Here is a 27480-nt window from a genome sequence, read left to right as displayed (position 1 = left end):
ACTGATCGACATGCCTCGCAAGTGCATATTGTGCATGCATGCACCCCAACATTAAGAACAAAAGCAATAGAAGAGAAAGAGTTTGAAATGAGGGAAGGTAACACATGACCATGGTTCTTCGTGTCGGTGATATACATTTCGATCGGAGACGCGACACCTCCCAACGATACGACTTATACACTAAGTCGATATATCGCCGCCATATATAACAGCCTTTCATTTGTTTTTCGCCGATTTTTCGTTCGCTTTTTGCCAAGGTGACATAGGGCCTCTAAAAGCTCCGGGGCGGGCTCGTGGCAACATGGACGCCCGAGCCATAATCAACATAATGATAAGGGCCGTTTGATACGTTGTCTTTGACTCTCTTTTCTTATTTTTGGTTTGCCAACCCCCGTTAAAACCGGTGGTTCGCAACAATATGTGAAGCATGAGCCATAATCAACATAATTGTATAATGAATTATAAACTTTAGTACATTTCTTTACTACTTGTGTATTTGTGTTCTCTTTGCATATTTACATTAGTTTATATGAATTTTCCAAACTTCCAGTTTTGCCCGTATATAGCTGGACATGTGCCAATTATAATCTTTAGGTTAGGTGATGTTTTAAGTCAAAATAACACTCCCAATGTATTTATTGGCCTCAAATTAGGTTACACGTCAAATTTCAGGTCAAAATGACCTGAAATATCCTTTGAAACAGGGGTTCGATTTTTCATCGAACCCTTGCCAAAAGTCGGGCGACTTTTGGTGACATGTCGCCCGTGTTGCCGTGTCGCCGGTCCCACACACGACGACACGAGTCGACATATCGAACCTTCCACAAGATTATCTTCAGATACACTTTGTTTCACGTGGACATAATATGCTGCAACAAAAATAAGATTTTACATTCCAAGCATTAACACACTTTTCAAAACAGAAAAATAGAGGAAGAAAGACTCACAATGATTCCGAGGATTTATTTTGGTTTACTAGGTTGAAATCCTTTGGCACAAAGCAAGGAAAGACGGTGCCACATCTCTTCTGTTCATAAACCTAGACTTGATACAAGAAAAAAACCATTATTAACATAGACATTACACAAATCACAAACCTTTACCTTGAAGTAAGAAAAAGAATTTCAAGAGTTCTAAAATCCGAAATCAAGGTCTTGCCATGCATTGGAGATGGTCTGACTTATATTTGGATTCACCTAGATTTTAAGGGCTTGTTTGGTTACTTGAGTTCGGAGATTTCAAAAATCTAGAGATTTCAAATGTATAGATTTTAAATTTATGGAGTAATGGTTCATAAAATTAACTGTTTGATTAACTTGAATCTTTAGAATGAAATTTGTATATTCATCCTGAAAAAACATCTATAAAGTCATGGTTCAAATGTTTAGCGTTTTTATGATAAGGGTAAAATCTCTAGATTTCACTTTATACCCATAAATCTATATATTCACGTTTTTAATGTAAAAAGTTGAATCCTTAGATTTCATGAATCAAAGGTTTTACACAACCAAACGGGTATAAATCTCCCATTTGTGAATCCAGAGATTCATGTAACCAAACAGGCCCTTATAGGGAATATGCTAAACTTCATGAGAATTCATGCCAAACTCCATGAAAATTTTAATCGATTGCAAAATCCATTGAGACTGAGATGAAATTGCAACAGTAAGAAAGAAAACGTTAGAGTCTCCAGCAAAACCAAGAAGAGGAAGAGGCTTATAAATTAAAAATCTGTAAAATTATTTTGAAATAGATCTAAATTCTTTGTTTACAGTCATATTTTATGCGGTTTCTTTAGTGGAAATTATGATGTAATAAGGCTTCAAACTCTTTTTCATGTTCATTTTTTTTTTTTTTTTTTTTTTGTTATTAGGTTCATCCGGGCCAGCTTACGTGCACCACGATTACATCCTCAAGGGAGCTTTTTATATAATTAATGCCACCAAATGGGTGCGAACCCAAGACCTTTCCTAGGGAGGTTGGGCTTTTGACCGCTTTACTGATCCATCATTGGCAAAAGTCATTTTTATTATGTGTTCATTTTTATTAATGTGCATAAGTCAAACAATCATTTTGTTGATTTTCTTGCCAAATGTTTTCGCAAGTTTTCGTTGAGTCACGTTTCGTGGCAATCCCTACCCCCTTTTCCTGTATTTCTAGGGATTTATAAAAAAACATAATAAGGATTGAGAATTGTTACATGTACCACATGGAATGCCAAACTCGTGACCTCTTCACTAAGAGGTCTCAGTCATAATGTGACTGAGCAACCCTTGGATGTTAGCAACAACTAATATTAGGAATAACACTGGAAAATAATATCCACCATCTTTATCAATCTTTAAATGATAAGAATGGACAGATCTAATATGGTCCTCAAACGATCTGATATGGCAATCCCTACGAATTGGGATCATCACCCTTGACATGGAAGCTTTTCCACCACAAATATGGTGGGGCCCACCTGTAAAAAATAAAAAAAAAAAAAACCCTCCCATCACCCCACCCCTGGGCCCCCTGTTTTTATGGTGGTAAAGCCGTCCGGGAGCACTTTGTGCTACCCCGACGAGGAGCTGATCCGGACTCAATCCCTACCCCCTTTTCTTGTACTTCTAACTATTACATACACCACATGGAACGTCAAACTCGTGACTTCTTCAGTCTTCACTAAAAGGTGCCAGTTATTACGGACTTAGATGTTAGTAAAGTGGTTAAAGGCTCAACCTCCCACGGGGAGGTCTTCGGTTCACACCCATTCGGCGGCATTAATTATATAAAAGCTCCCTTGAGGATGTAATCGTGGTGCGCGAAAGTTGGCCCGGATGAACCTCATAAAAAAAAAAAAAGGAATAACAATGGAAAATAATATCCACCATCTCAAACCGATATGAATGGACCGATACGGATTCCTCAAACCTGTTCGAGGGCCCGATTCCTCATTTCCGTTTTTCTTTGACTTGCAGTGTTTTGTATCAGACAAAAATGTTCCGTGGAGCAGCTGCCTTCCACACGATTCTCCTCGTAAAATATCTCTGCCCGTTCGCCTTTGGAGTCTCCGTTCACCGGGAGAGCGAGCTTCCGGTGACCGGAAGTTGCAGCAGGATCAACGAGTTCCACCATGGTTTTGCATTAACAAATCTCTGTCATGGATTCACCTGAGATAGTTGACAGAGTTCACAAGCATCCTTGCCGAATTCTGGTCCATTTATGTTTTGCTCTTCTCATCTCCTTCCTCGCTTCATGCTTCTTCGCGTTGGTGATCGCAACTCTGGTCATGGTGATCGGATATTTTTCAATTTCCAGTCCGATTTCAGTTGCCTCACAGTGCAAGATTATTTCCAGTGGTAATTATATCTAATTTCCTCTTCCTTCCTTGTTGGAGTCTTATGGTCAACTTTGTTAGTTAGGGTTTGGCTGCTTGTTGAATCTGTAAATTCATCTATATTCGAACCTTTTTTGTTGAGTGATTCATTATCTGCTACCAATTTAGTGGCAAACTGGTGGTTCTTCTGTTAGTTCTTCTTCGTTCTTTTAATGAATTGATCCGCAAGAAAAGAATCAAGTGGCTATTTGAGGCTGTTTCTGTTGAGAAGACTTCTGTTTCGCAGCTTCTGACTTGATTATGCTTTTCTCCACCCCCTCCTCTTGGGTAGCACTTCTATGGAAGTGGAAACACTATTGGTAATGGGATGTAGCAAGTGTTTTTTAAATAAAATTAGAAGTGAATATGTGTTCGGAAGACACTTCAGTGACAACCAAATTCATTGTTGTATGGTCCACTGGAATCTAGGAATACATAGTTTTGTCAAGGTTGAAAATCATATATAATGTTGCTCCGAGGAGGTTGATGATGCGTTCTTCTTTTTGAATTGAATTAGAGGTAAAACCGTGTTTGAAAGACACTTCAGCAACGCTCAAATTCAATATCTTACGGTTCATTGGAATTTTAGGAAATACATAGTTTTGCTAAGATTGAAATTCATATAAACTTTTGTCCTGGGAGGTTGATGATGATGCTTTTTTCACTCTTGCAATTACAAGCTTGGTGATAGGTGTTGTGGTTTATATATTTGGAGCAAGCCCTACTCTTTCATCTTATAGATATCATTAAAAACACTCTTTCAAATAACATTCCTGATCTCAACACTATCAGGAAAATAACTTAAATACTACTTGGAGTTTAATCTCAGGAATGCATTCCTTGAGTATCAGTCAAACAAAGATAATTATTGAAACAATAAAAAGTAAATGTAATTTGGTTAAGAGAGTGAAGAGAGAGGTTATAGAGAGAAGGATTTCAGCAAGACCATATCACACACCTAGGCAAGATCCTGAATCTTGTAAAATTTAGAGAAATTCTAACTTTTTACCTGCAAATGGGTTAGAATGGAATTCACTTAGAGAGAGTGATTGAGTTTTCAATTTATGAAAACCCTAGCTCATAGACATTCAACAGAAAGGGGAAAGTCAAGAGACAGAAGGTAGATGTGGAAACATTGGGGACAGATCTGGAATGGTTGAGATACCTCTGAGACATGCAGGCGCTTGTAATGACAGTCAGGATACAGAGATGCATCCGGGAAAGACTTGGGAAGAGGATAGAGATTGGAAAGAGTAGTACTTGTGGTGAAGGCTCTTTGGGCTTTCAGGGAAAAGATGACTAGAGACCCATCATGGTAAAAAATTTCAACGTCTTTTTTCTTTCTTTTGAATTCTTCTGAGAAGTGTTCCAGGATTCAGAAGCAACTTTTTTGGCTTACTTCTGTTTCTTTCTATTCCAGATGCCTGTTTCATTCTTGGAGAATGGAAAAAGGAACTGGACAATCAAGAGCGTTTTCACTTCTATTCACTACCATAGAGTGGAAAAGCCCCAGAAACACTCTATGAGCATTAACAAATGCTCCTAAAGGGAGAAGAACCAGAAATTGGGTTTTGAATCATGTTTACTCTGAATGCAACTGAAACTAAGCTAACTGCTAAAAACATACTCTTTGATGTTGTGATGGCATAGAAAATTTGGTTTGAGATGATTTGGATGTGTTGTATAATATTTAGCTTGTGTACTTTGAAATTGTTGAGACAGTATTTCAGGGACTCCCATTTCAGTAGAAAATATTGTTTAAGATACATGAAATGCTATTTGATTGCCATATCTGAGATTATGCTACAGGCAAAGAAGGAATGGAGGATGTTGTTTTGTGTGATATGAAATTGGGAGGCAGAGAAAGGATCTAATAAAACCAAAACCTGCAGATTGTCTTAGGGTTGGTAACCAGGAAAGCTCTTAGGAGCAGCCTACTGAAGGCAGTGCTAGAACTGTGAGGTTATTTGCCTAGACAACATGACAATTGTGAGAAGAACTGATTGCTTTAACTTAGAAAAATAAGCAAAATTCGAGATTGGAGGAGAAAGTTGTGAAATCCAATGTTAAGTAGCATAGATGAAGGAATGGGATGCTCCAGTCTCCAGTTCTACTTGTAACATCTGTCACCAGTACTTTAGAATGATGACTAGTCCAGTGCCAGCATGTGTCCTACACAAGTATTAGCTTATTAGGTTTTCATTGCTTCTCCCTCCTTTAGCTGTCATTTTTTCTCTCTCCCTTCTCTCCTATTCTTTTCCATGATCTTTCAGGGCTTAAGTTTAATCAAGCTGTTTCACTAAGCTAACGAATGCTGGTTGTCACAACTGTTGCTGATCCATTATAGAGCTGTATTTAGTTAGGGTACTTTCTCTCTCCCATATATATATATATATATACATATATATATTTATACTCTCTCATGTTTTGCTGCTGGGGAACTCTAGCAGAGATAGGCAGCAACCAAAGAACCACAATTTCTGGTGTTATCCTGAGGTCATCCATTTCTGCCACCTTGTTGCCCCTTGAAATCTTTCCAAGAGGTTAAAATTTTGCTTTACAGCTTTCAAAGATTTTACGTTATTATTCCGCTGGTTATGCGGTCTATGGAATTCATATTCCTTCACCATGATTGCTAGCGTAAGAGTACAAAGAGACAATATTATGCCAATGATACCAAAACCAAGGTGGCTCCAACAATTTCCTGAATCAGGCATTAAACATTAGGGCAATAAGTCTCCTAAGGCACCGAGCTTTTCTTCCTTGTTAGGCTTTCCTGATTGCTAGGTGGCTCACTTGGATGGATACAACTAATTCCATGTGATGGAGGACCCAGATGCATCTCAGTGGCCAAATTTCCACTATGAACAAGCAAGGGAGTTGTAGCGAATGTGCATGCTCAAAGTTGCTAGAAAAGCAAAACCTGCATTTTATGATGAAATACATTGGCATGTTTTGTAAATTTGTCATTTTTCTCATTTTTAAGGCACTTCCCTTATGAGTTTTGATCTGAAGCCAAACCAATAATGTTCATGTGAATCCTGATCCAACCATGTTTGCCATGTGGAAGGTCATGATGGTAGGCAGAATTCATGAACTTTCTGTGATAATTTACACTCGTAAATATTAAGACTCATTCTTGAGAACAACCAGACAAGACCCAGTAGTTTATTCCAGATTATTTATAATCCTTCTCCCTTGAATTATTTTGATGATGAAAAAATGGTAGGTCAAACATTAATTATGATATCTTCTCCTGAAGAAATTGACATTGGTATTTGTGAACCAGATATGGTTCCAGTCAATAGCACTAGAAAGTTTGAAACCCACAAATTAAATTCAGATCACTTACAACCATAGGAGGGTGGTGTGGTTTTTGAACTAAAGAAAATGTTGGATTTCTTACGCTTATGAATTGTTTAGAGGATATCTGGGATTCCCTGTTGGCCAAAAGTGTGCTGGTGATTTTTCCAATTTGGTCTTGACTGTCTCTTAAGAGACTCAGGTCTTGTCATTTGTGAAGCTTAAGTTTTTTTTGGTCAATCATAGGCAATTATCCTTCAACTGGATGCCTAGTTCCATTAGTGGATGTATGGACGGCCAAGCAAAGAGTTGTCTGATCTACATTGGGTTCTGAAAACTTCATTCCATTTTGAGATTGTTCCTCGACTTGTTTCTCTGAGTGGGCTTTTGTACTGCTGGGTATATAATTTTTTGTTTCTTATTGATATAACCAAGAAATTTTTTTGGCTGGTTATGGATGCAAGTTTTCAACCTCTGCGTATCATTTTATATTTCAGATAGAAATTGAATAGTGTAAAAGATCAGAAAAATAGAGAGGAATAGAGCTCAACAATGAGAGGAAGAAGATCTGGGAAAAGAATGAAAGAGATGTCACTCTCGATGTGAGAGACCTCAGAATCCAATCTGTAATTTATAGAAACTTACACATTTTAAATCTCGAGAGGCATATATGCCTTACTATTATGCCCTTCAGAGACAGATTTCCCTTCATATGCCCCTTTGCCTTCTAATATTCCCCCTCAAGCTGGAGAATAAACATTAAACATTCCCAGCTTGTTACAAATGTGGTTCACTCTCTCATCCCCCAATGATTTGTTGAATAATCAGCCAGTTGTTCTCTGGTTCGAACATGATGAGTGGAGATTACTCCTTGCCGCTTCTCACAGATAAAGTGACAATCTACTTTAATATGCTTTGGCTATTTATAAAAGAAGGATTTGATGCAATATGGATACTAGATTACACCACAAGACAATATGTGACTTATGATCAAAGTGAAGCTCCCCTAAAAACTGCTTAATCCACATCAACTAACAACTGACAAGTGTTGCAAACAATACTTTGATTCTACAGGACCAATCAACCACTATCTTTTTCTTACTCTTCAAAGACACAAGATTTCCTCCAACAAAGGCACAATAGCCTATTGTAGATCTTCTATCAATCAATGAACCAGCCCAATCTGCATAAGAAAATCTCTCTACTCTCCTGTGGCCATGATCTATGTAGAGGAGCCCATGTCAAGGAGCTCCCTTAAATACCTCAATATGTGCATAACCGCATCCCAATGAGTAGTCTAAGAACTAGGTAGAACCGTAGAAATTGACTGGAAAGGCAATGACACGTTAAGTTGCAACCAAATAGTTTAGTTTTCCAACCAACCTTGATACTTCTTTGGATTTTAAGAGAGTATCTATCTTTAGGCATAAGTTTTATATTTGGATGCATTGGAGTATCCAAAGGCTTTGAACTAGGCATCACTATCTTAGATAATAAATCAATCACATTTACATTAGGACAAAAAGATTCCCTTCTTGGATTGAGCCACTTCTATCCTCAAGAAATACTTGAACCTTCCCAAGTCTTTGGTCTGAAATTGTTTTTGTAGATAGGTGTTCAGTGCATCAATTCTAGCTGAATTTCTCCAGTAATTATAATATCATCCACGTACACAACCAAGAATATCTTTCCTGTACTGGATTGGTGGAAGAACACTAAGTGATCACTCTCACACCAAGTTAAACCAAGCTCTATCACAACTGTAAACTGGCCAAACGATGTATATGGTGATTGGTTAATCCATATAGTGACTTTTTTAGGTGACACTCCAAACTCTTCTCCCCTTGAGCAACAAATCCTGAAGGTTGCTCCATATAAGCTTCCTCATGGAGATCCTTATTGAGGAAAGAATTCTTCACATCCAAGTGAAATAGGGCCAATAATATGTAGCAGCTAAAGAAATCAGGATCCAAATAGAAGTGAGTTTTGGCATAGGAGAAAAGGTATCCAGATAGTCCACGCCATACACTTGAGCATATCCTCTCGCCACAAGTCTAGTCTTCAATCTAGCAAGCGTATCTGCAGGATTTACTTTCCTACAAACACCCGATGACATCCTAAGAAATTTTAACAAGAGGCAAGGGAACAAGTTCCCAAGTATGATTTTCCTCTAGGACTGTCAACTCCTCGATCATCGTAACTGTCCACCTAGGACTCAATAAGGCTTCAGGCACAGACTTACGAAGAGGGTGAGTATCAATGGTGGATAAATAAGCACAAAAAGTAGGAGAAATATCATCATATGGAACAGAGTTAGAGATAAGGTACTGAACACAACTATGAGTCTCTTTATGAAGAGCAATCAAAACATTAATAGAAGCATGGGGACTTACCATAGGATCCATGGTTGGAGCAAGCAAAGGTGTAGGAGCTGCAAGTTAAGGAGGGGACGTAGATGATGTCGGATGTCACTGATATATAGTGGTGATCTCTATCTTTGGATAAAGGCCAGGCTGTACTAGGTGAAGAAAAAAATCACTGGGAGATCCTCATCTATAGAGGAGATAGTCACATGTTTAGAGAAATAAGGAACATACTCAAATAAAAACATCAGTAGTGACAAAATATTTCTGAAATTTAAAGGAATAACAATGGTACTCCCTTCTGAGTGTAGGAGTTACCAACAACATGGTGGGAGATCTTGCGAGATATCTTGGTTTTTTTTATAAACCGAGACAAGATAGAGCTTGAGTTCTGCAAAATGGGATATCTCACTTGAGATCTCGCCATATCTTGCTATATCTCCCCATATCTTGCCTCAGATCTCGCCATATCTCATTGGAACTCTTAATTTTCACAGGATTTTTTGCGAATTTCAGTTGGATTTTCACTTGCAACTACTCTTAGCACATCTACAACAATAAAGGAAGGTCAATCATTCTTTGCTCGTCTTATGAACTTATGAGTTAATGACTTATATAAAACTTCTAATGGTTGAATAATTTTATTATTCTATTCTCGAAAATCAAAATTGTGATACTCATATGGATGGAATTTTGATGACATTTAAGTTATTTGATGTATTTGAAAATACACTTACTTTTCATTTATATGCCTTAAAGGTTCTACATTGCATGCTGTATAACCTGACATTCCCTAATCTTATAGCATTTTGAATTCACACTATGGATTGACTTAGAAATCATACTTAAGGTTGTTTTTTTCATAAATCCAAGGCCACCAGTGTGTCAAAATGCCTTAAATAGGATAAATACCAAGTTTAAGCCCAACTGGGACCCTAAAACCCACCAAGATGGGCCATTGAGTTGATGTAAAATAAATCACACATCTCAACTGAGATCTCTCCTAGATGGTCGAGATCTCGTTTTTTAGGGTGGGGCTCTACTATGATCCTATATACCAATGTAGCATATCAAAAACCTAGAACACCAGGGCCTGAGAGGATGGAGGTAATAGTGAGTGGAGAGATGAAGGGAACTTTGGGACTGAATAGAATGATCAAACTTATCAGTTTCCCTTCCACACCCTTTATTTATAATGCTGTTTACAACTGCAAAGAATGATTTCCTAATCCTGCTAGGAATATCATAGCAATATATAAAAAGAAAAAAAAATAGAAATAAATTAACAGCAAACATAAACTGTCTAGAAATTTAAATGTATAGAACCTGAATAACTCAAGATTCCCCTCAAGCTGGAGCACATAGGTCACCAACCTAGAACAGTTCAATGGTTTGGTAAACTGATCACCAAGGTGGTTGGCTATGAAACAGAGTAATAATCAACGTCTTCATAAGAGCATCACAACAAATTGACAATCAACTTCAATCTGCTTGGCCCTTTTGATGAAACAATGTGTTGCTTGCAATGTAAGTACCTGCTTGGTTATCACAAAACATCTGTATGGATTGAGTGATGGGTAAACCCAATTCCTGAAGTAATGACTTTACCATAGTAACTTTGCTTAGTGTGTGCCATTGCCCAATTCTGGGCCTGAGCAGCTGTAGTTTGTTCCCTACTTTTCTCATTGATACCTTACCGCCAACAATTGTACGGTAACTAGTGGAAGAATGTCGATCATCATCAGCACCATCCAGTCATCATCACAAAATAGAACCAGATTTAATATTTCTGTCTTTATTTATTTATTCTTTTTTTTTTTTGGGTAAAACCAGATTATATTTCAGTTAGGCAGGTAACCAACACCCTTGCCAGTAGCACCGTTGAGATACTCTACCCATGACAAGCAGCTTCCCAATGAATTTTCTTTTGCTGCCTGCATAAACTGACGCTGAGTTGAGTAACCATTAGGTATATTAATTTCCCAATGATTCTTGTTTGCGGATGTACATCTTTTAAATACTCACTCTCACTAAAACCTACCTTTTGATGAGGACCCATAGAAATATTTGCTGGTTTGGAAGCAAGCATTCTAGTTTTTGATAGAAGATCAAGGGAATGTTTCCTGTTGGTTTGTACAGAATACCAACAGCCAAGCCTCAATGTTCTGATTGTCATTATTTTGTTGCAAAATATTTCTGTTTATCTCCCTATGTAATTTTTTGGGGAATGAATTGCTGGAAAATGTTTTCTAGATTGGTGAGGAACTCCATAGGCTGAGGAATGCTGCAACAGTATTGACAGTGTAGTGAGAACCAATAATGGTATCATCCTTTATCATGAAGGAAATGATCTTGTTTTGGTATCAGAGATGTATCTTGAGTTAATATCTCAGTTTAACTTTTATTCTCAGCATTTTTGTTCATTTTTTAACAACAAGATGTCAAGAACAAGAACAACAACAAGAAGCGTTATCCCAACTAAATGGTCGGCTTCATGGATCATTGCCTTCCAATCAGCTCTACTGTTATTCATTTTCTAAATACACTTTTAAGTCTTGTCTTTTGCAGTTTTGGAGGGTTATTATAATAAATAGTATCCTTAATTCTTATGTTTTTTGTAGGTGTTGATATTAGATCATCTAAAGTCTGTGAACTTGGATGGTTGAATTATAAAGCCAAACATGTCTTTTACCCTTTGGAAAAAAGAAAGTTCCGTTGCCGCGATGATTACTATTGGGCTTCAGTTTTCAAGGTTATATTATCACTTTCTTTTGGATCTTTTTCCTTTTTCTGTTAAAATTTTCACCATATTAGGTTTTAAAATTTAAATATTTGATACACAAAAATTTCATATGTATACTGGGCACTTTTAATGTCTCCAGTTTGTTGCTTGACTTCCATTCCTCAATCAAGATTTTTTCGCTTGTTTCCTTCTTCTTCCTCTCTTTCTTTTCTTTCTTTTTTTTTTTTTTTTTTTTTTTTTTTTTTTTGGGTTCTTCTATATCATAGGTTTTATTCTTTTATTGAGCAGAGTGAATAAGAAATTCAATACAGAAATTTACTATTTTAAATAGAAATCACATGTTAAAAGTTAGAAGTTATATCTGACCTGCTCTTTGATGGGAGTAGAACAAGAAAGGGAAGATATGTCAGGCATCCTGATGTAGGGGAAACCTATGGACTAGGGTCCTACAAGGGCTTGTTAGATGTCCTCTAGGTGGGTGCAAGTTCTGATGGGAAATATCAAAATATCAAGCAAAGGGGAAATGCAGCAGCAAATAAAAGATAAACATGCAAGTTAGATAACATAAATAAAGCAAAAGTCAATTTTAGCCTGGACTAATATGCAAGACTAAACAAAACTCAATACAGGAACATGGGGAGGGGATCATAGCAACTTGACACTTTAATTATGGGTTATTAAACTCAATTCTCTCAAAGATTTCTATAACTGGTTTAGCTCTTCTGTGAAACATTGTTATAGGTGATAATTAAGTGGTGGGAAGGAAGTGTGATGTGAACAAGAGTTCATCCCTGGGCTGAAACCTTGGAGTGGCCCCCAAGGCAATTCCAAAGTGGGTCACCCCCTCCAAGAGGGGTATTTTGGTCAATTTCAGCTCTAATATCTGCTTGGATTAATTTTCAGTCGTGTTTTGTTCAGAAGTCTTAGCTTGATTTGTGAGTTGACTTCTTGAGTCCTTAGGACTCTTTCTTTAACGGATTTTTATAAGTCTTTTATTTCAAGAACAGTTCCTTTTCCTTATGCTTTGAGTCTTAGTGTCTTAGGAAATCGATTTTCAAGTTCCATTATTTTTTAGTTAAAGTCTTTTAATTACGTCCTGAGATTAAATGTAAGGGAGATCCTAAATTGTAAAGGATTCCCAGGTATGTCACTAGTCTTTTAGTGTAGGCTGTAAGTAGCCTGGTCTTTCATTGTAATCTTTAAGTCTGACTATTGAATAAAAGATATTGAGTTTTGAGCCCAAGGGATTGTGGCCTTCTTGAGGAGGTCACAGTTGAGTCTACTTCAAGATTCTTGCACTCTTTTTCCAGTCTCCAGCATCTACAAGCAATCACAGCAGCTCCTAAGTACAGCAGACCCCCAGCCCCCTTCCCTTGCTTGCACAAACCCAGAAACCCCTCCCCGTTGCTGTCGCACCCCTGACAGCACCTTCCCTAACCCCCCGCAGCTCCTAAAACATCCCCTACCCTGTGGCTCTCTCTTTCCCTCTCTTTCCTTCATCGCACCTCTCCCCACCCCCTTTTCTAACTTGTGGCAGATCTGAAACAAGGAAAAAGAAAGAAAAGAAAAGAAAAAGAAAGAAAACGAAAAGAAAAGAAAAAGAAAGAAAAAGAAAAGAAAAGAAAAGAAAAGAAAATAGGAATGAAAGAATGAAGAAAGAAAAGAAAGAAGAAGAGAAAGATTCAAAGATCACCCAAAATCCATCCAAGAACCAACTTTGATCCAAACCTTTTCTCATATACCGAAAAACCCTTCCTTTCAGCTCTATGGTAATTTTGGGAATCTCAAACCCAGCCTATATAGATTTTTGTAAACCCTTAACTTTTACCTATCAGCCCTTGGGATCCCTTTTGTTTCCTAATCTTTCCCTCCAATTCCCATCTAAATCAGAATAACTCGTATCCCTTTTAAGAGTTTCCCACAACTTTCTTAGAAGCCCATAGATATCCCAACATATTTTTGACTTAGTAGCTGGCAAGGTTTGAAACTTTCCAGAATTTGTTTTATTTTATTTCGATTAAGTACTTTGGTGGGTTCTTGGTGCTTCTTGGGCTGGTTTTTGGTTTCCATCCTTACTTGAGGCATTAAATACAATTGAAGTGTTATTTTTGCCTAAAACCTAACCCTAAGTGGTGTTCTTATTGGCACATGCCTAGCTGTATGCGGATGGAATTCAAATTCTGGAACATTCGTTTTCACAAACGTAAATATGGATATTATGCAAGACAACATCAAAATTTTCATTAGAATGCAACCACTTCAAGTAGAATTTAGTATGCAAGTATGTGTGTGCTGGATCCATCCCCTGGGTCATAGAGGAGTACTTTGAATACTGGATTGATAAAGTTATCCATATAGTCCCTTCACTGGCCTTCTATAGGTATTATCATCAAAATTAAGTAGATACCTACCCTAGGGAATATGTCATACCACCATGGACTGTATCCTTGTCGCGGAAATGGCATAACTGGCTGTGCTGATTTTAATGGATATCCAAAGATGGAGTCTACAAATGATGCACTTGAATCAGCAGATGAACCACTGTGTACTCCACCATATCCATATCTATAATCATAAGCTTTGTACGGAACAACTCCTTGGGATTTTCAAAATTTCACCAAATTTTTTGAGATTTTGGCAAAATTTCACTGAAATTTCAGAAATTACCAAGATTTCACCAAGATATTGAACTTTTTCATTTTGGAGCCTATGTTATTTCAGTACTTACCACAGTATGAAATTCACGAAATTTCATACTGTGGTTGCTGGAAGATTCTGGGCAAACCATTACTTTTAGGGAAGTCATCCTAGGAATCCTAACCCTAAAATCGGGTTTCCATCAGACGGGGTCCAATCAATGGGGTCATTAAGGATGAAATGAAGGGTCTCAAGGTCATGTGGATTGTAGATAAATGAGACAGCAATGGGGATGCCATGGTAGGGAACAAGGTACTCCACATTGTAAATGTTACCAATTCCCATGTCATTGAAATGGACGCATTTCTGCAAACAATAATCAAACCTGAGCTGTAATGAAGAATTATGCTAGATTCTATTTCGGGCCTAGTGGTTGGCTAGAAACATCAAAGATTGGTGTATGGGTAAATCAGATTATGCCAAGTGGCCTGATCTTATTTGTGTGGCTGTGATTTAAAGAACAGATGATGTGTTGTCACGTGGAGTGGAATATTCTGATCCTATGATCCCATCTACTTGAAATTCAAAATTTGAATGGATGGCTAAGATCGTTCAAGACAGCCCAACCAATGAGAAAGTGAAACATTGTCTGCCACCTCTGACCTTTGACCTCATGATGGACTTGTCATGAATCTGACTTTGACGTGACTTATGATCTGTGCAAGAGAAGTCAAGATTTCTATTGGGTTTTTCCTGTTGGCTCTTTGACCTTGTACTTATCTAGCCCTGATTTTGATTTGGTAACTTCTAAAAGGGACATGTAACTTTATTCCTTTTGATGGCATTGATTGATGTGAACCTCATACACCCTATAGTCCCTATAATTCCATGTGGACTTGTGCATCTATACACTTGTAAAAGGCAAGTTTGCTCCTTTCATATTAATGTTAGTTAGGCTGTTTCTTTAAATAAGGAGGGCAGACTCAAGAGAACAATAGTTTTTCTTTTCTGAAAGTTGCTAAGTTTTATTTTTTCCCGAGTATTAATGGCAGCAAGCTTTTGAATGAAGTTTACTATTTGACCTTAATAGTTCTTATTCTTGATTGGGATATTGTTTTGTGAGGATCTGTTGTCTTCTCTGTCATCTTCTTGAACCACTGATTGTAGAAAAGAAGAGAGGAAATATTGTTTTTGAATTGTTGCAAGTTTGGGAGATCATTGCTCAGAAAGTACGATCTATTGATAGGCCCCAATGGGGTATTTATATTTACAATATGAGTAAGTCCTACTTTGACTTTGAAAAGAAATAGAAAAACAAGTAGGAATAGAAAAATTAATCCTAGTTTGATTAGGAAACTCGTCTAACAAAATAGGAAACCAAAATATAAAAGATAAGAAAACATGACATAATTAAAATAGGAGCTTTAAAGGAGGAGTCTTATTCCAATTAGGAAACATCAGTCCTACTCTGGTTAGGAAACCTCAGCCCCTCTCACAACACTACCGCTCAAGTTGCAAAGATATTACAAATGCCCTCCTTGGTCAAAATAGGATAAAAAGTCAGTCTAGGTATACCTTTAATGAAGACATTTGCTACTTGATCTTGAGAATTCAGTAATCACATACAAATTATGCCGCTTTCTGACTTCTCTTTTGTAAAATGCCTGTGGGTTTCCATGCTTTGCCCTATCATGTTGCACTATATTATGGGCAATGCTTATGGCAGCTTTGTTGCCACAATAGAACATCATGAGAAGAGGTGCTGGCATATCCAGATGCTCTGCGTCAAGAGAAGCTTCAAAGTTCAGTGAAGTCCAATGACTAGATGCCTTTTGTGATGGTATCCTTCACCATGTCTAAAAAAAATTATCCAAGAACCGACATAATAAATATGCAATAGAATTACACAATTATCCCTATTTGAGGTTTTTCACCAATTTATCCTCATTACGAGGTTTGGTGCCAAATTTGCTCTCACTAATTACGATTGTTTTTTTTTTTGGGGGGGGGGGGGGGGGGTTGGTAATAACTAATAACATTTCTTCCAAATTCTCATAAATCGCATAGTAATTACGTCACTTCAATCAGGTGATTAACTTGCCTGCCACATTGATCTAGGCATGGCACGAGAATAGCGATGAAGCACGTCACCTGAAATGCATGTATCTTCTGTTGCCTTGCCCCCCAGGCATATCACTGTTGTATTCCATGGCAACATGTTCTTTACAGAAAGAGAGTTTCCTTATTGTAGTCTGAGATCTTGTTCAGTAATTATAGTTCACATCGGAAATGTTTGGGCTAATGTTTTGTGTCTTTGTGCCCTAAAAGCAACCCTGGTGGCCAAGAAATAGGGATCCTGGCAACTTTGCACCATCTCAACCCTAGCTCCTTTGATGGACTTTTGGTCCAAATAATAAGTTGATTCAACTTGTCAGACAGGTTTGCAGCTTCCATGAATATTTTCTCATGAATTCACTCATGGAAGAATTCAAATTTCATTCTTCAGTGGATCATATGTTAGTTTTTCGCTTGTAGTTGCTGATGATCACTTGCCAATCAAGCATGGCTTTGCAAACTGATTCAGAATCAGTAGGCTGGAAAAGATTGTGAGCCAGTGTTTTATAAGTATTATTGTTTCTTTGACTCAGTCACTTCATTTTAGTCTATTTTAAAGTTCAGGTTTCTGTTTGTTGCATTAGAATCTTAATGTAGCTAACCCCTTATAGTAGGGTTAGTGCTACATTCTTGTTCTGGTTTTTAAATAAATTGAGTTCTCTAACAATCTATTTAGTTTTCAATTATATAGTTGCTACGGGGAGATCTCTCTTGTTATTTATTTGGAGTGAACTAAAACAGTTATTTCTCAAGTCTGTTGTGTGACATGGAATCTACCTGGTAGCCTAAATTAACTTTTTGTTTTGAATTTGACTAAAGGCCATCTGTTGATTGATAAAATTGGTTAATGTTAGTTACTTGACTGACCTTTTGGTGGGGTATGATTAACTGCCCCTATTAATTTTCCTCTTTTTATTTTTTAATTTGTTCTTAACTTACCAATGAAATCCATGGTGGTACTGCCAACCTCTAGAGGTTGAAAATTGGGTAATTGCAGGCTGCTTGATAATTGATGGGGCTTTGGAAAATGGAATTTTACTAATGGTGCACAAGTAGTTAATGATTAAGAATATGGCTGAATTTGTTAGTTCTTATTCTATATTCTATGTCTCATTTCAGGTGGAGTTGAAAGAGTATTCTTCGGGTCAAATGCATCATGCAATGGCAGAAGCTCCTAAGGAGGCCTTACCTGCTGATTGTAGGCCTAGTTTTGGCACTGCATGGTCGACCAAAGATAAGTTCAAGGTAGATATTGCTTCTCTATCACAGATTGTCAGATTCACAGCTTTTCATGTTGACAGACAAGGTGTCCAGTCTCGATATGCGTGGATTGTATGAGTTTGCTAGTATCATTATTGAATATTGGCCATATCAATAAAACATAAAACTTCATAAAGATATTTATAAACAGAAAACTGTGTGCACTGATATGGTCCAATAGGGGTTATGGATCAATATGGTTGATACCAGCTGGTATGGTTGTGAATGTTTATTCCTGCAGCATTTCAAACTTAGGGTCAAGTTAGAACTTATAGTTAGGGTTGTCTTCTCCCAAACATAAGGCTACCAGTGTGTTTAGAAGGCCTAAAATTGGCTAAATACCAACTTTGAGCCGAACCTGCCCCTTAAACACCCTGAGATGGGCCCTCAAGTTCACTTGAGTTGGCCTGGAAAAAATACCAGATCTTGAGCAAGGTGTCGTTTTTTCTCAAGGGAGAGATTGCCCTCGACAGGGAGATCTTGAACCTTGTATATACCTTTATTATGTTAATACTCTGTAGTATGTCTAGTCTGTTTATACTTATATGTCGCTTGATTGGTTGGAACTTCAGAGGTCATATTACCCTAGTATCTCAATGTGCAAATAGATTTTTCTTTTTCAAACTTCTTGCTTAATTTCATCTCATTACTTAATAGTAAGTTTAGTACTGCACTTGCCGATAAAGATGTGTGATTTTGTTGCTAACCAATCAAAAATAAAATCCTATACTAATCTAGCTAGTAGAAAGTACATGGTTGAACTACGGGGAACTAAAAGGCTAAGTTACTAAGATTGAATTGAACAAAACCTAATTTAAAGTAAATCTGAATTGTTTTTTTCCTACTTCAAGAAACACAAAGAAATTAAACTATTAATCAATGCAAAAACTTTAACTATGAGTACATGAGGATCTTTGGGATTTTGAATCTCCAATGTTTTTCACTAACCGATATAACTCTACGCTTCAAAACAAAAGTTGGTATTTTCTAGATATGCCCTGTCTTTGCAAGACATTTGTCCTTTGCCGAAGCTTGGCACCCCTAGTTTGCTTAGCTATAGAGCATCTTCGGCTAGACTCAAACACAATTAAAAACATCAACTAGAAGGCATAGAACTATCAAATTAATGAAATAAAGAATGGTTCATCTACATCCCAAAGAAAAAGGAACTAGCTATGATTATAACAAAGCTCATAAAACAAATAATAATAGAATTTAGAGAGAGGGTTGTGGTCTTTTTCTTGCGCAATGAAAGAGAGATGAAAGCCAAGATTTGTGTTCGCTGTCTTTTCTATCCGTGGTTGACTCCTTTTTATATATCCTGCACACAATGAATTCGTCCTCTTTACCCATTAATTCGACCTTTATTCATTCAAATTCTGGGAAACTCAAAACTAGAAAGTTGTAGATATTTTCATAGCATCTTGAATCACCTCAATCTGAGTTCAGATGAGTGAGATATGCCCAAAATACTCAAGGTGGATCTGTTTGCATGCTTTTCAGATTTTATTACCTATTTTGTTCCTTGGACCTCCACCTATTTCCAATTTGGCTAAGATTCGTGCTCTCCTTGCATTAATCTAGTTGGATCTCAACATTCGTGATTTATTGGGTAGTAAGATTGAATCCCATGATTAAAATCCACCAATATGTAATATATTTGTCAACTTTGCTCCATATTATCTGTAATAACGAAAATCACCTTATTCCTGAAAAAGACACAAAAATACTCAATTATCTCTCTTTTAATTAATTAAGTATGGAAATTAAATCAAATAAATAAGGATAAATGTATGTTTATCAATGTGTCACCCCACCTAACTATATAAGTTCAAAGCATGATTGGTATGCTAAATCATCATATAGTTTAAGGGCCACGTCTCACATTGACGTGATAGATCTCGATGTCAGTGGCATAAAGAGAATCCATTAATCATTAGCAGTGGAAGAAGAATCAAAACTATATTAATTCTAATGAGTAAGGTTCTCATAGATTAATTATTAGAGTGCTATCTACTTGTCTTATTACACCCAAAAATGTTGAACCTAGTGACAAAGCAATTAAATAAATTAAAACTATTGGATTATGAAGAAAAGCTCTAATTTTCATTAGTGCAGTTGGGCAACAAGTGTATCTTTATCTCCTGTGCCAAACAAGCGTACTCTTCAGATGCTGGAACATCACCCGTTACAATTTCTAAACATTGATAGAATTAACAAATCAAAGGTAGCAACAGTGGTAGGAAAAAAAAGGATTATATTTTAGTAATGATGGAGACAAAGAAGAAATGACCAAGCATTGCACTTGTATATATATTTTTGTTAGACGTCATGCTATGTAAAGGGTACATGACCAAGTGTAATGTGGGGTACACTTAGTCATGTACACATGCTGATTGTATTTACTAGCTTGCCCCTTTCCCCTTTGCCTGATTGACAAGCAAGATCATATCATATCTAGGATAGATTCCTTTTGCAGGCTATTTATTTTTTAGTTTTCCGTAAACCAATTTAGGAAAGGTATCCTAAACTGGTCTTTGACCAAATATTATAAATGTATTGGGTGTGCAAGATCTTGCCTTCCTTCTCTCCAGTCTCCACATTCTCCTCTTCATCTTCTCTCTCATTCCTTTCTTCTTGTTTCTGTGTTTCTAAACTGTTGCACTGTTTCATGGTATCAGAGCGGTAACTACAAATCCTGTTTCTAAAATTGGAAATTTGACAGTTTGAGAGTTTTTTTTTTCTGGATTCTACCTGTTGCTGCTTTTCTGCTGCTGTTCTAAGAGACTAAATTCTGTTCCAGCTATGACTTAGACTATATTATCTTCACATTAAGGACTATGAAGGATTAAAGTGTTTCCGGATCGAGTTTATGATGAACTTGCCGACAGTTGTATTTTTGCAGAATTTTCAAGTTATTATCTACCCAGTTGATGATGGTGCAGTTTTGAAGCCCCTTTGAAGATCTCATATGGTGCACTTGTTCCATATTTTAACAACTTCTACCTGCTGAGTTTCTGAAATCATAATTTTCCTGCTAACTCGTATCCTTTTCTCTGGTACTTTGGATCTGTTATTGTTAAACCACTGCCTTGATCTACTAGGCCTGAGAAATTGAGCATACAATACCTTTCTGTAGGTGATAATCCCGCACATCAGCCCCAATGTATACTCCTGTTTTGATATCGAAATCATGTCCATACCTGGTTTGCTGCAGAATTGCTAGGGTTGGTTTGCAGAAAACTTGTGCCTTCTTCCTTGAGCTTTTGGAACCATCATTGGTTATTTGTCTATTGATCAGGAATTGAAATGTAAATTTTGCACCGATTGGATTACTTTTGAATGCGATATTGCTCCTGCAGTAGAGCTGATTCTACTGCATTGTTTTTGTTCAATGGTCAAAGACAACCCCAAGTCCTGATGTTGTATTCCCCCCCCCCCCCCCCCGCAGTTCCCTTTGATACTCCTACCTTTTATTCCTTACTTTCTCTAAATTTGTTTCTTGGTCCATAGTAACCCATACTACGTATGTCTACCTACTTGGTCAGCTGTAGCCCATACTGTCTTTTACCTATCTACCTGGTTTTCAATAACCTATATTTGACTTGTAGAGACCTTGGTTTTGAGGCTCTTGCCTTTGCTTGAGTAGAATTACTATCCACTATGGTACTACCTACTACATGCCTTTTCGCGAAGAGCTTACATGAGGACATTGGAGCTGCATTTTTTATCTACTTGTGTGGACATTGGAGCTACATTTTTATCTTCTTTTGTGGAGCTCTCCACCTGCTAACTACCTAGTGTGATGTAGTTGTTGGAGTTGTTGCACTTTTGAGACAATTTCTAGTTATTGCTCTTGGCATTATTTGGATAATGCTTTTGATATTATTGTTGCTGTTATACTTGTGGATGTGGTTCATGTTCACTGTTGCTTATGGTTCTCATGTTGAGTGGTTCATTCGATATGGAGATTCTTTATTGAAGTTGTTGTCGATTATCTCTAGGGTGGAGTTCTCTCAGTGTTTGCCGGCACTTGCAATTGCTACTTGTGCTTAAGATTGATGAAGTTTAATATATATTCTTGTTATTCCAAGTTGGAGCCTCTGATATGTATACACTAGCTTGAAGAGGGGTGTTAGAAGTCATGCTATGTAAAGGGTACACGACCATGTGTACCATGGGGTATTCTTGGCCATGTACACATGCTGATTATATTTACTAGCTTGCCCTTTTCCCCTTTGCTTGGTTGACAAGCAAGTTTACATCTAGGATAGTTTCCTTTTTGCAGGTAAAATTTACTTAAGCATCACATGGCCAACTGCTTGAGATTTAAGTTTTTGGAACCATTCCCAAATTTAACCACTTTGAATTGAGTCAATATTTGGAGATTGTGTCGTCGATGACCGAAAAATATCATACTTTCTATATTAAAATTTTCAGGTTAATGAAACTTATAATTGCTGGTATACACCTGGCGTCTCCAAAGTGGATATATACTCTGATGGTCTCTTCAATTGCCAAGCAAAAGATCCGTCACTGTTTGAGATGATTTGGAGATTTTCTATTCTGTAAGTGCTTTGAATGTTACATTCCTAGTTTATACCTTGACCATTGATATTTAAGAGACTTTATCATGAATTTATGAATACATTACTAGGAATTATGGCAAGGGAAAACAACCTGAGAAATTCTCTAGTCTGAACTATAACAAAAAATGATTGTATTGTAGGTCCTAGCAGACACCTTATGTGCTGCTTATGTTATAGATGTGGGATCATGTCTTCCTCCTCTTTGCAAATTTATGTACTATTCCCTTAACATGTGATGATCCTCATTTTGTTTGTCATGGTAGGTTCAATCTGTTACTTTATATGCACAAAGAGGCATAATCTTAATTTTGGCCTTTTTCCATCTTGCTGAAGAATGCACTCTACTATACCCAACCTTCTCCCGACAAAATTTCGTTGGATGCACAAGATCCATTTTCCCCATCAGCTTCATTCATAGTCACGCTCGTTGCCAGTCCCAACCGCTAAGTTATGCTTATCTTTCCTCATCAGTTCTCCTAGAATCATTTCAGGCCTACCAATACTGGAGCATTCAAGGTCTTCCGTTGCACATGTCCATGCAACCTTGAATAACAGCCTCTCAGCTTATCATATCTCAGAGGATTTAGACCTATCCCTAAGTTTTCTTTTGCTTGTTCATCTCTTATTTTGTCTTTTATCATTTGACCGCCCATTTATCTCAACATCTTCATTTCAGTTACACCGAGTTTCTTTATATATTATAATTATATATATATTCTTTTTCAGGCTATGAAACAGAGTAGTTAACTCACCTGAGGGGACATGGGGCTGAAAGGATAAATCAATGCCTGGTTGTGATGAAGTGTAGGTGAGCTATGTGTAGTGAAGAACTGATGAACGTGGCAATCCTCTCATGTTTCTTGGACTTTTTGGTCACAACCACCCCCACTGTCAAAGTCTACAAGAAGTTATGACATATCCCTCTTAAACCACTCCTTTCTAACTAATACAGCAGAAATATCTTATCCTGACAGCACTATGTCCCTATCTACGTCCCTTCTCTTTTTGGAAACCAGTATTGAGTACAAGAAAGAAGTCCCTCTCCTGTATCTTTCCATACTTGGTAATCCTGAAGGCTAGATAAATCATTTGGCTGAGTACTTGCTGTCCTTTTCTCCCAAAGCTTCACTCTTTTTGGATTTCTGAGAATACAAAGTGGGTAAGATGAACAGGTATGGTGGTCGTGCTGCCTTCCACAACTCTCCTTATCGCCCATCATCTTCTTATGGAACCAACTCCCGTGAACTTCGCAAGGGTGTTGATGTTGACTCCTGGAAGGCAGTGGAATCTTCAAGAGGCCATGCACGCCATGCTGGTTCATTACACTCTACTGGACCAAACCCAACCTTTGTCCTTCATGGGTATGTCCTTGGCTTTCCTAAGGAACTGATCACTGTCACTTGCAAGAAGATCACAGACCTCTGGTCTCCACTTGGGGCCTCCTCTGTGTCGAGTATGGGAAGAGAAAACTTAAAGGTTTGTTTTGTTTTTCAAGAACACAGGAATCATGTGCTGTCTTTGTCTCCATGGTGGTTAGGGAAATACACTCTGCATTTGGCAGTGGAACCAATTCCAGAGTGTAGAAAAAATAACCCTCTCCCACCAATTATTGGGGACTTAACAATCAAATAATAATCGGTGGGAGAGGGTTATTTTTTCTACACTCTAGAATTGGTTCCACTGCCAAATGCAGAGTGTATTTCCCTAACCACCATGGAGACAAAGATAGCACATGATTCCTGTGTTCTTGAAAAACAAAACAAACCTTAAAGTTTTCTCTTCCCGTACTCGACACAGAGGAGGCCTCAAGTGGAGACCAAAGGTATGATCTTCTTGCAAGTGACAGTGATCAGTTCCTTAGGAAAGCCAAGGACATACCCATGAAGGACAAAGGTTGGGTTCGGTCCAGTAGAGTGTAATGAACCAGCATGGCGTGCATGGCCTCTTGAAGGTTCCACTGCCTTCTAGGAGTCAACATCAACACCCTTGCGATGTTCACGAGAGTTGGTTCCATAAGAAGATGATGGGCGATAAGGAGAGTTGTGGAAGGCAGCATGACTACCATACCTGTTCATCTTACCCACTTTGTATTCTCAGAAATCCAAAAAGAGTGAAGCTTTGGGAGAAAAGGACAGCAAGTACTCAGCCAAATGATTTATCTAGCCTTCAGGATTACCAAGTATGGAAAGATAGAGGAGAGGGACTTCTTTCTTGTACTCATACTGGTTTTCAAAAAGAGAAGGGACGTAGATAGGGACATAGTGCTATCAGGATAAGATATTTCTGCTGTATTGGTTAGAAAGGAGTGGTTTAAGAGGGATGTGTCATAACTTCTTGTAGACTTTGACAATGGGGGTGGTTGTGACCAAAAAGTTCAAGAAACATGAGAGGATTGCCACGTTCATCAGTTCTTCACTACACATAGCTGACCTACACTTCATCACAACCAGGCATTGATTTATCCTTCCAGCCCCATGTCCCCTCAGGTGAGTTAACTACTCTGTTTCATTGCCTGAAAAAGAAAAGAATTGGTAGCAAACACAGAATATAAAGGAACTAAAAAAGCTAACAAATGAGGAACAAAGCATAATTAGGAAGAAATGATAGCACAAACAGTAATTCTAAAGACTAACAAGAAGGTGTTAAGTTGTAATGGAAAGCTGCCACTGGACAATAGAAAGAAAACTGGAGCACAGGAAAGTTTGAAAACAGAGCAACTTGGTAGAGTCAGGAAAATCTGAAAGCCAAAAGTGAGGTCGTTCAGAAACCATGTGAATCACCCAGCCGAAAAAATTGAAGAAAGGGGTTAAGTTGTAAGGGATAACTGTAACAACTCCGCTACGAGTACAGGGATAGGGAAATCTGCAAAAGCTTTCGAGTTGCAGAAGAGCTGCAGGTTTGTTCAGTTTTCAAACTTGCAGAGTTTCAACGGTCACTTTTTCTGAAGCATGCCTGTTGTTTCCTCTCAGCAACCTGCTTTCCCTTTTTCATTTTTTGCTTTTTCTGTGAGAATCGTTAAAGTTCTTCAATTTTAGTTGTTACATGCTTGAACTTGGGGTTCTATTGTATTTTCTCCGGGGACAGATTGTTATTTCCAATCTTCCAACCCCAAAAAAATAATTTTAGATAGTAGTAATACCGTAGTACAGATATTAGGTATGGATATATCCTTGTCATCTTTCCCAGGGGCATTTTCTTGAATGTGCTTTGTTTTCCTAGGGTTTAAGAAACTAGAGTTTAACTAACTTCTTAAGAGAGCTACCACCACATTTAGCTTCTTGGAGAAGTTACCTTTTAGCTTATTAAGCAAGTGATTTCTTACTTCCTGAGCTATCTTTAGCTTCTTGGTCCAGGTCCAAAGCTGATCCTTTTGTACGGAGCTTTGCACCCTCCTTTTTTCCCCACATCTATGTTTGTCTGTTTATGTTACCAAGACATTTTTCTTCAAGCTCTTCTGCAAGTTGCTTTTCATGGGTACTAACAGCGGTTGATTTCTTCTTCCGTAATTTTTTCTTCTTGTTCAAGACCTCATCAGTCCTAACACTGGCCGCACCTACAACACCCTGTCAAAGCTCACAGCAGAACACAATCCTTTCACTGCTGGATCCTTTTTCAATCACACAATTGATCGCTGCACATTTAGATTATGTATAATGCTCTATCGCATGGATTGAAGTGGTGAAAAACATGCCCAAAATTTGGTTCCATGTGGCAGGTAAAACATGTCCAAAGAGTTGATCAACAGGCTTTAATTGATGATAGCTTGAAATGAATTTTGGTAAGAAATTCCAACCTGTTAATTAATAAGCCCCATGGTGTTTGGCTGTAGAATACATGGTGTCATCTTTATTTGTATGTTAGGGTGTTGAAATTTATTCTAATTCGGAAAATTATAACTGAATTTGTTTCTTAACTATTTGAAATTCCGGTTTAATTTTGGGAACTGCCTCTTCCTATCATTAATTCTGTCTGTTCTTGATGCTAAATGCTATTTTTTATTTTTCATTTTTTGGATTAATGGACAGCTTCACAAAGATTCTGGAATCCTGGCGCACCAACCAGGGAAGTGTGGAGCACCCATTTGGGAGTGCCATAGCTGGAATTATAACTGGTTTGTCAACTCCATTAATCTTTGTCAGCTTGGCTAGATTATTGCAAGGGTTGAAATTCAGGTTGATCGGAAGCTGGAAAGAGAGAAAGCTCCTTGCCTTGTATGGGGTGTATTTGAAGCGGGCTTGTTTTCTTATTGCTTACGTCTCCTTTATGGGTTGGTTGACCATCCAGTATGGGAAGATGCTTGGCATTCAAAATATCTTTATGAGCTCTTGATCCATTGCGAGAAGGTGATGCTCATCCTTGTAAATGTTACCATTTAATCAGTCAGAATTGAATGCTTATTTATTGACACTTGATACATGTTATGTACAATCTTTACTTAGAAAGGAATAAAATTTAGCAATCATCTTGAACCCAAAAAGAGAAAAACAGTTCCAGTTGTATTTTCTCTTGTGAAAAAATACTTATGGTGATCTACTTCAAAATTCCCCTCGGTTCTGCTTCGATGGCTGAGAGCAGTGTCCTGAAACAAACCCGTGCACGGTGTTAGCTGAGTATTCAACCTCCAACTGGAATCACAAATGACTATTTTACTTTCTTTTCTGGTTAACCATGTAGTTCTGAACCTTGCAAACAAGTAATTTGGGGTTATGGGTTAAATATGTATTTCTGAACCTTGGTAACAAAACAGGTTTATAATTTTCCTGTTGGAATTTGAAATGGATGCGAGATATCATCATTGCCTCGCAAATTCTCTGCTTGATTCGGTTGATATTCTTAAATTTAGTACCCAAATTTGAGGCTGGTGAGATGGTTCTCTCAAAGGAATGGCATGAGAGTAGACAACTGAAATTTCAAATTATCATTTTCTCAAAAGTACTTTGGTGGAGTAACTCTCCAGAACTAAGATTGTAATTTATGAAAGATGTTTTAAAGAACCAAATGGAGACATCCAGAATGTTGATGCTGCCATGACTATTCTAATTAATTTTCACTTCAGCTTAGCTTAGAGAGTAAACTCGATTCGGATAAGGATCCAGATTGCTGCTGAGT

General features: G+C 37.6%; 1 protein-coding gene across 1 annotated transcript; it reads left to right on the top strand.

The window, feature by feature from the left end:
* Positions 1-2963: 2963 nt before the first annotated feature.
* Positions 2964-27222, top strand: LOC148999711 (exopolysaccharide production negative regulator). Its single transcript, XM_089139454.1, has 5 exons — positions 2964-3344; positions 11649-11779; positions 17642-17767; positions 22223-22350; positions 26397-27222. The coding sequence occupies exons 1-5, from the start codon at positions 3146-3148 to the stop codon at positions 26698-26700; spliced, it is 888 nt and encodes a 295-aa protein (XP_088995580.1). The 5' UTR covers positions 2964-3145; the 3' UTR covers positions 26701-27222.
* The last annotated feature ends 258 nt before the right edge of the window (positions 27223-27480 follow it).

The sequence above is a fragment of the Hakea prostrata genome, chromosome 11, assembly GCF_041222555.1.
Source record: "Hakea prostrata isolate BN-2017 chromosome 11, UWA_Hpros_2, whole genome shotgun sequence".
NCBI lineage: Eukaryota > Viridiplantae > Streptophyta > Magnoliopsida > Proteales > Proteaceae > Hakea > Hakea prostrata.
The sequence above is the reverse complement of the archived record's forward strand: the minus strand, read 5'-3'. Positions and strand labels throughout refer to the sequence as shown.

Bases quoted from the DNA above. Each gene is read 5' to 3' on its own strand.
- LOC148999711 (XM_089139454.1), top strand. From the start codon at position 3,146: ATGGATTCACCTGAGATAGTTGACAGAGTTCACAAGCATCCTTGCCGA. The intron at 3,345-11,648 runs GTAATTATATCT...TGTTTTTTGTAG, and splicing joins GTGCAAGATTATTTCCAGTG to GTGTTGATATTAGATCATCT. The intron at 22,351-26,396 runs GTAAGTGCTTTG...ATTAATGGACAG, and splicing joins ATTTGGAGATTTTCTATTCT to CTTCACAAAGATTCTGGAAT.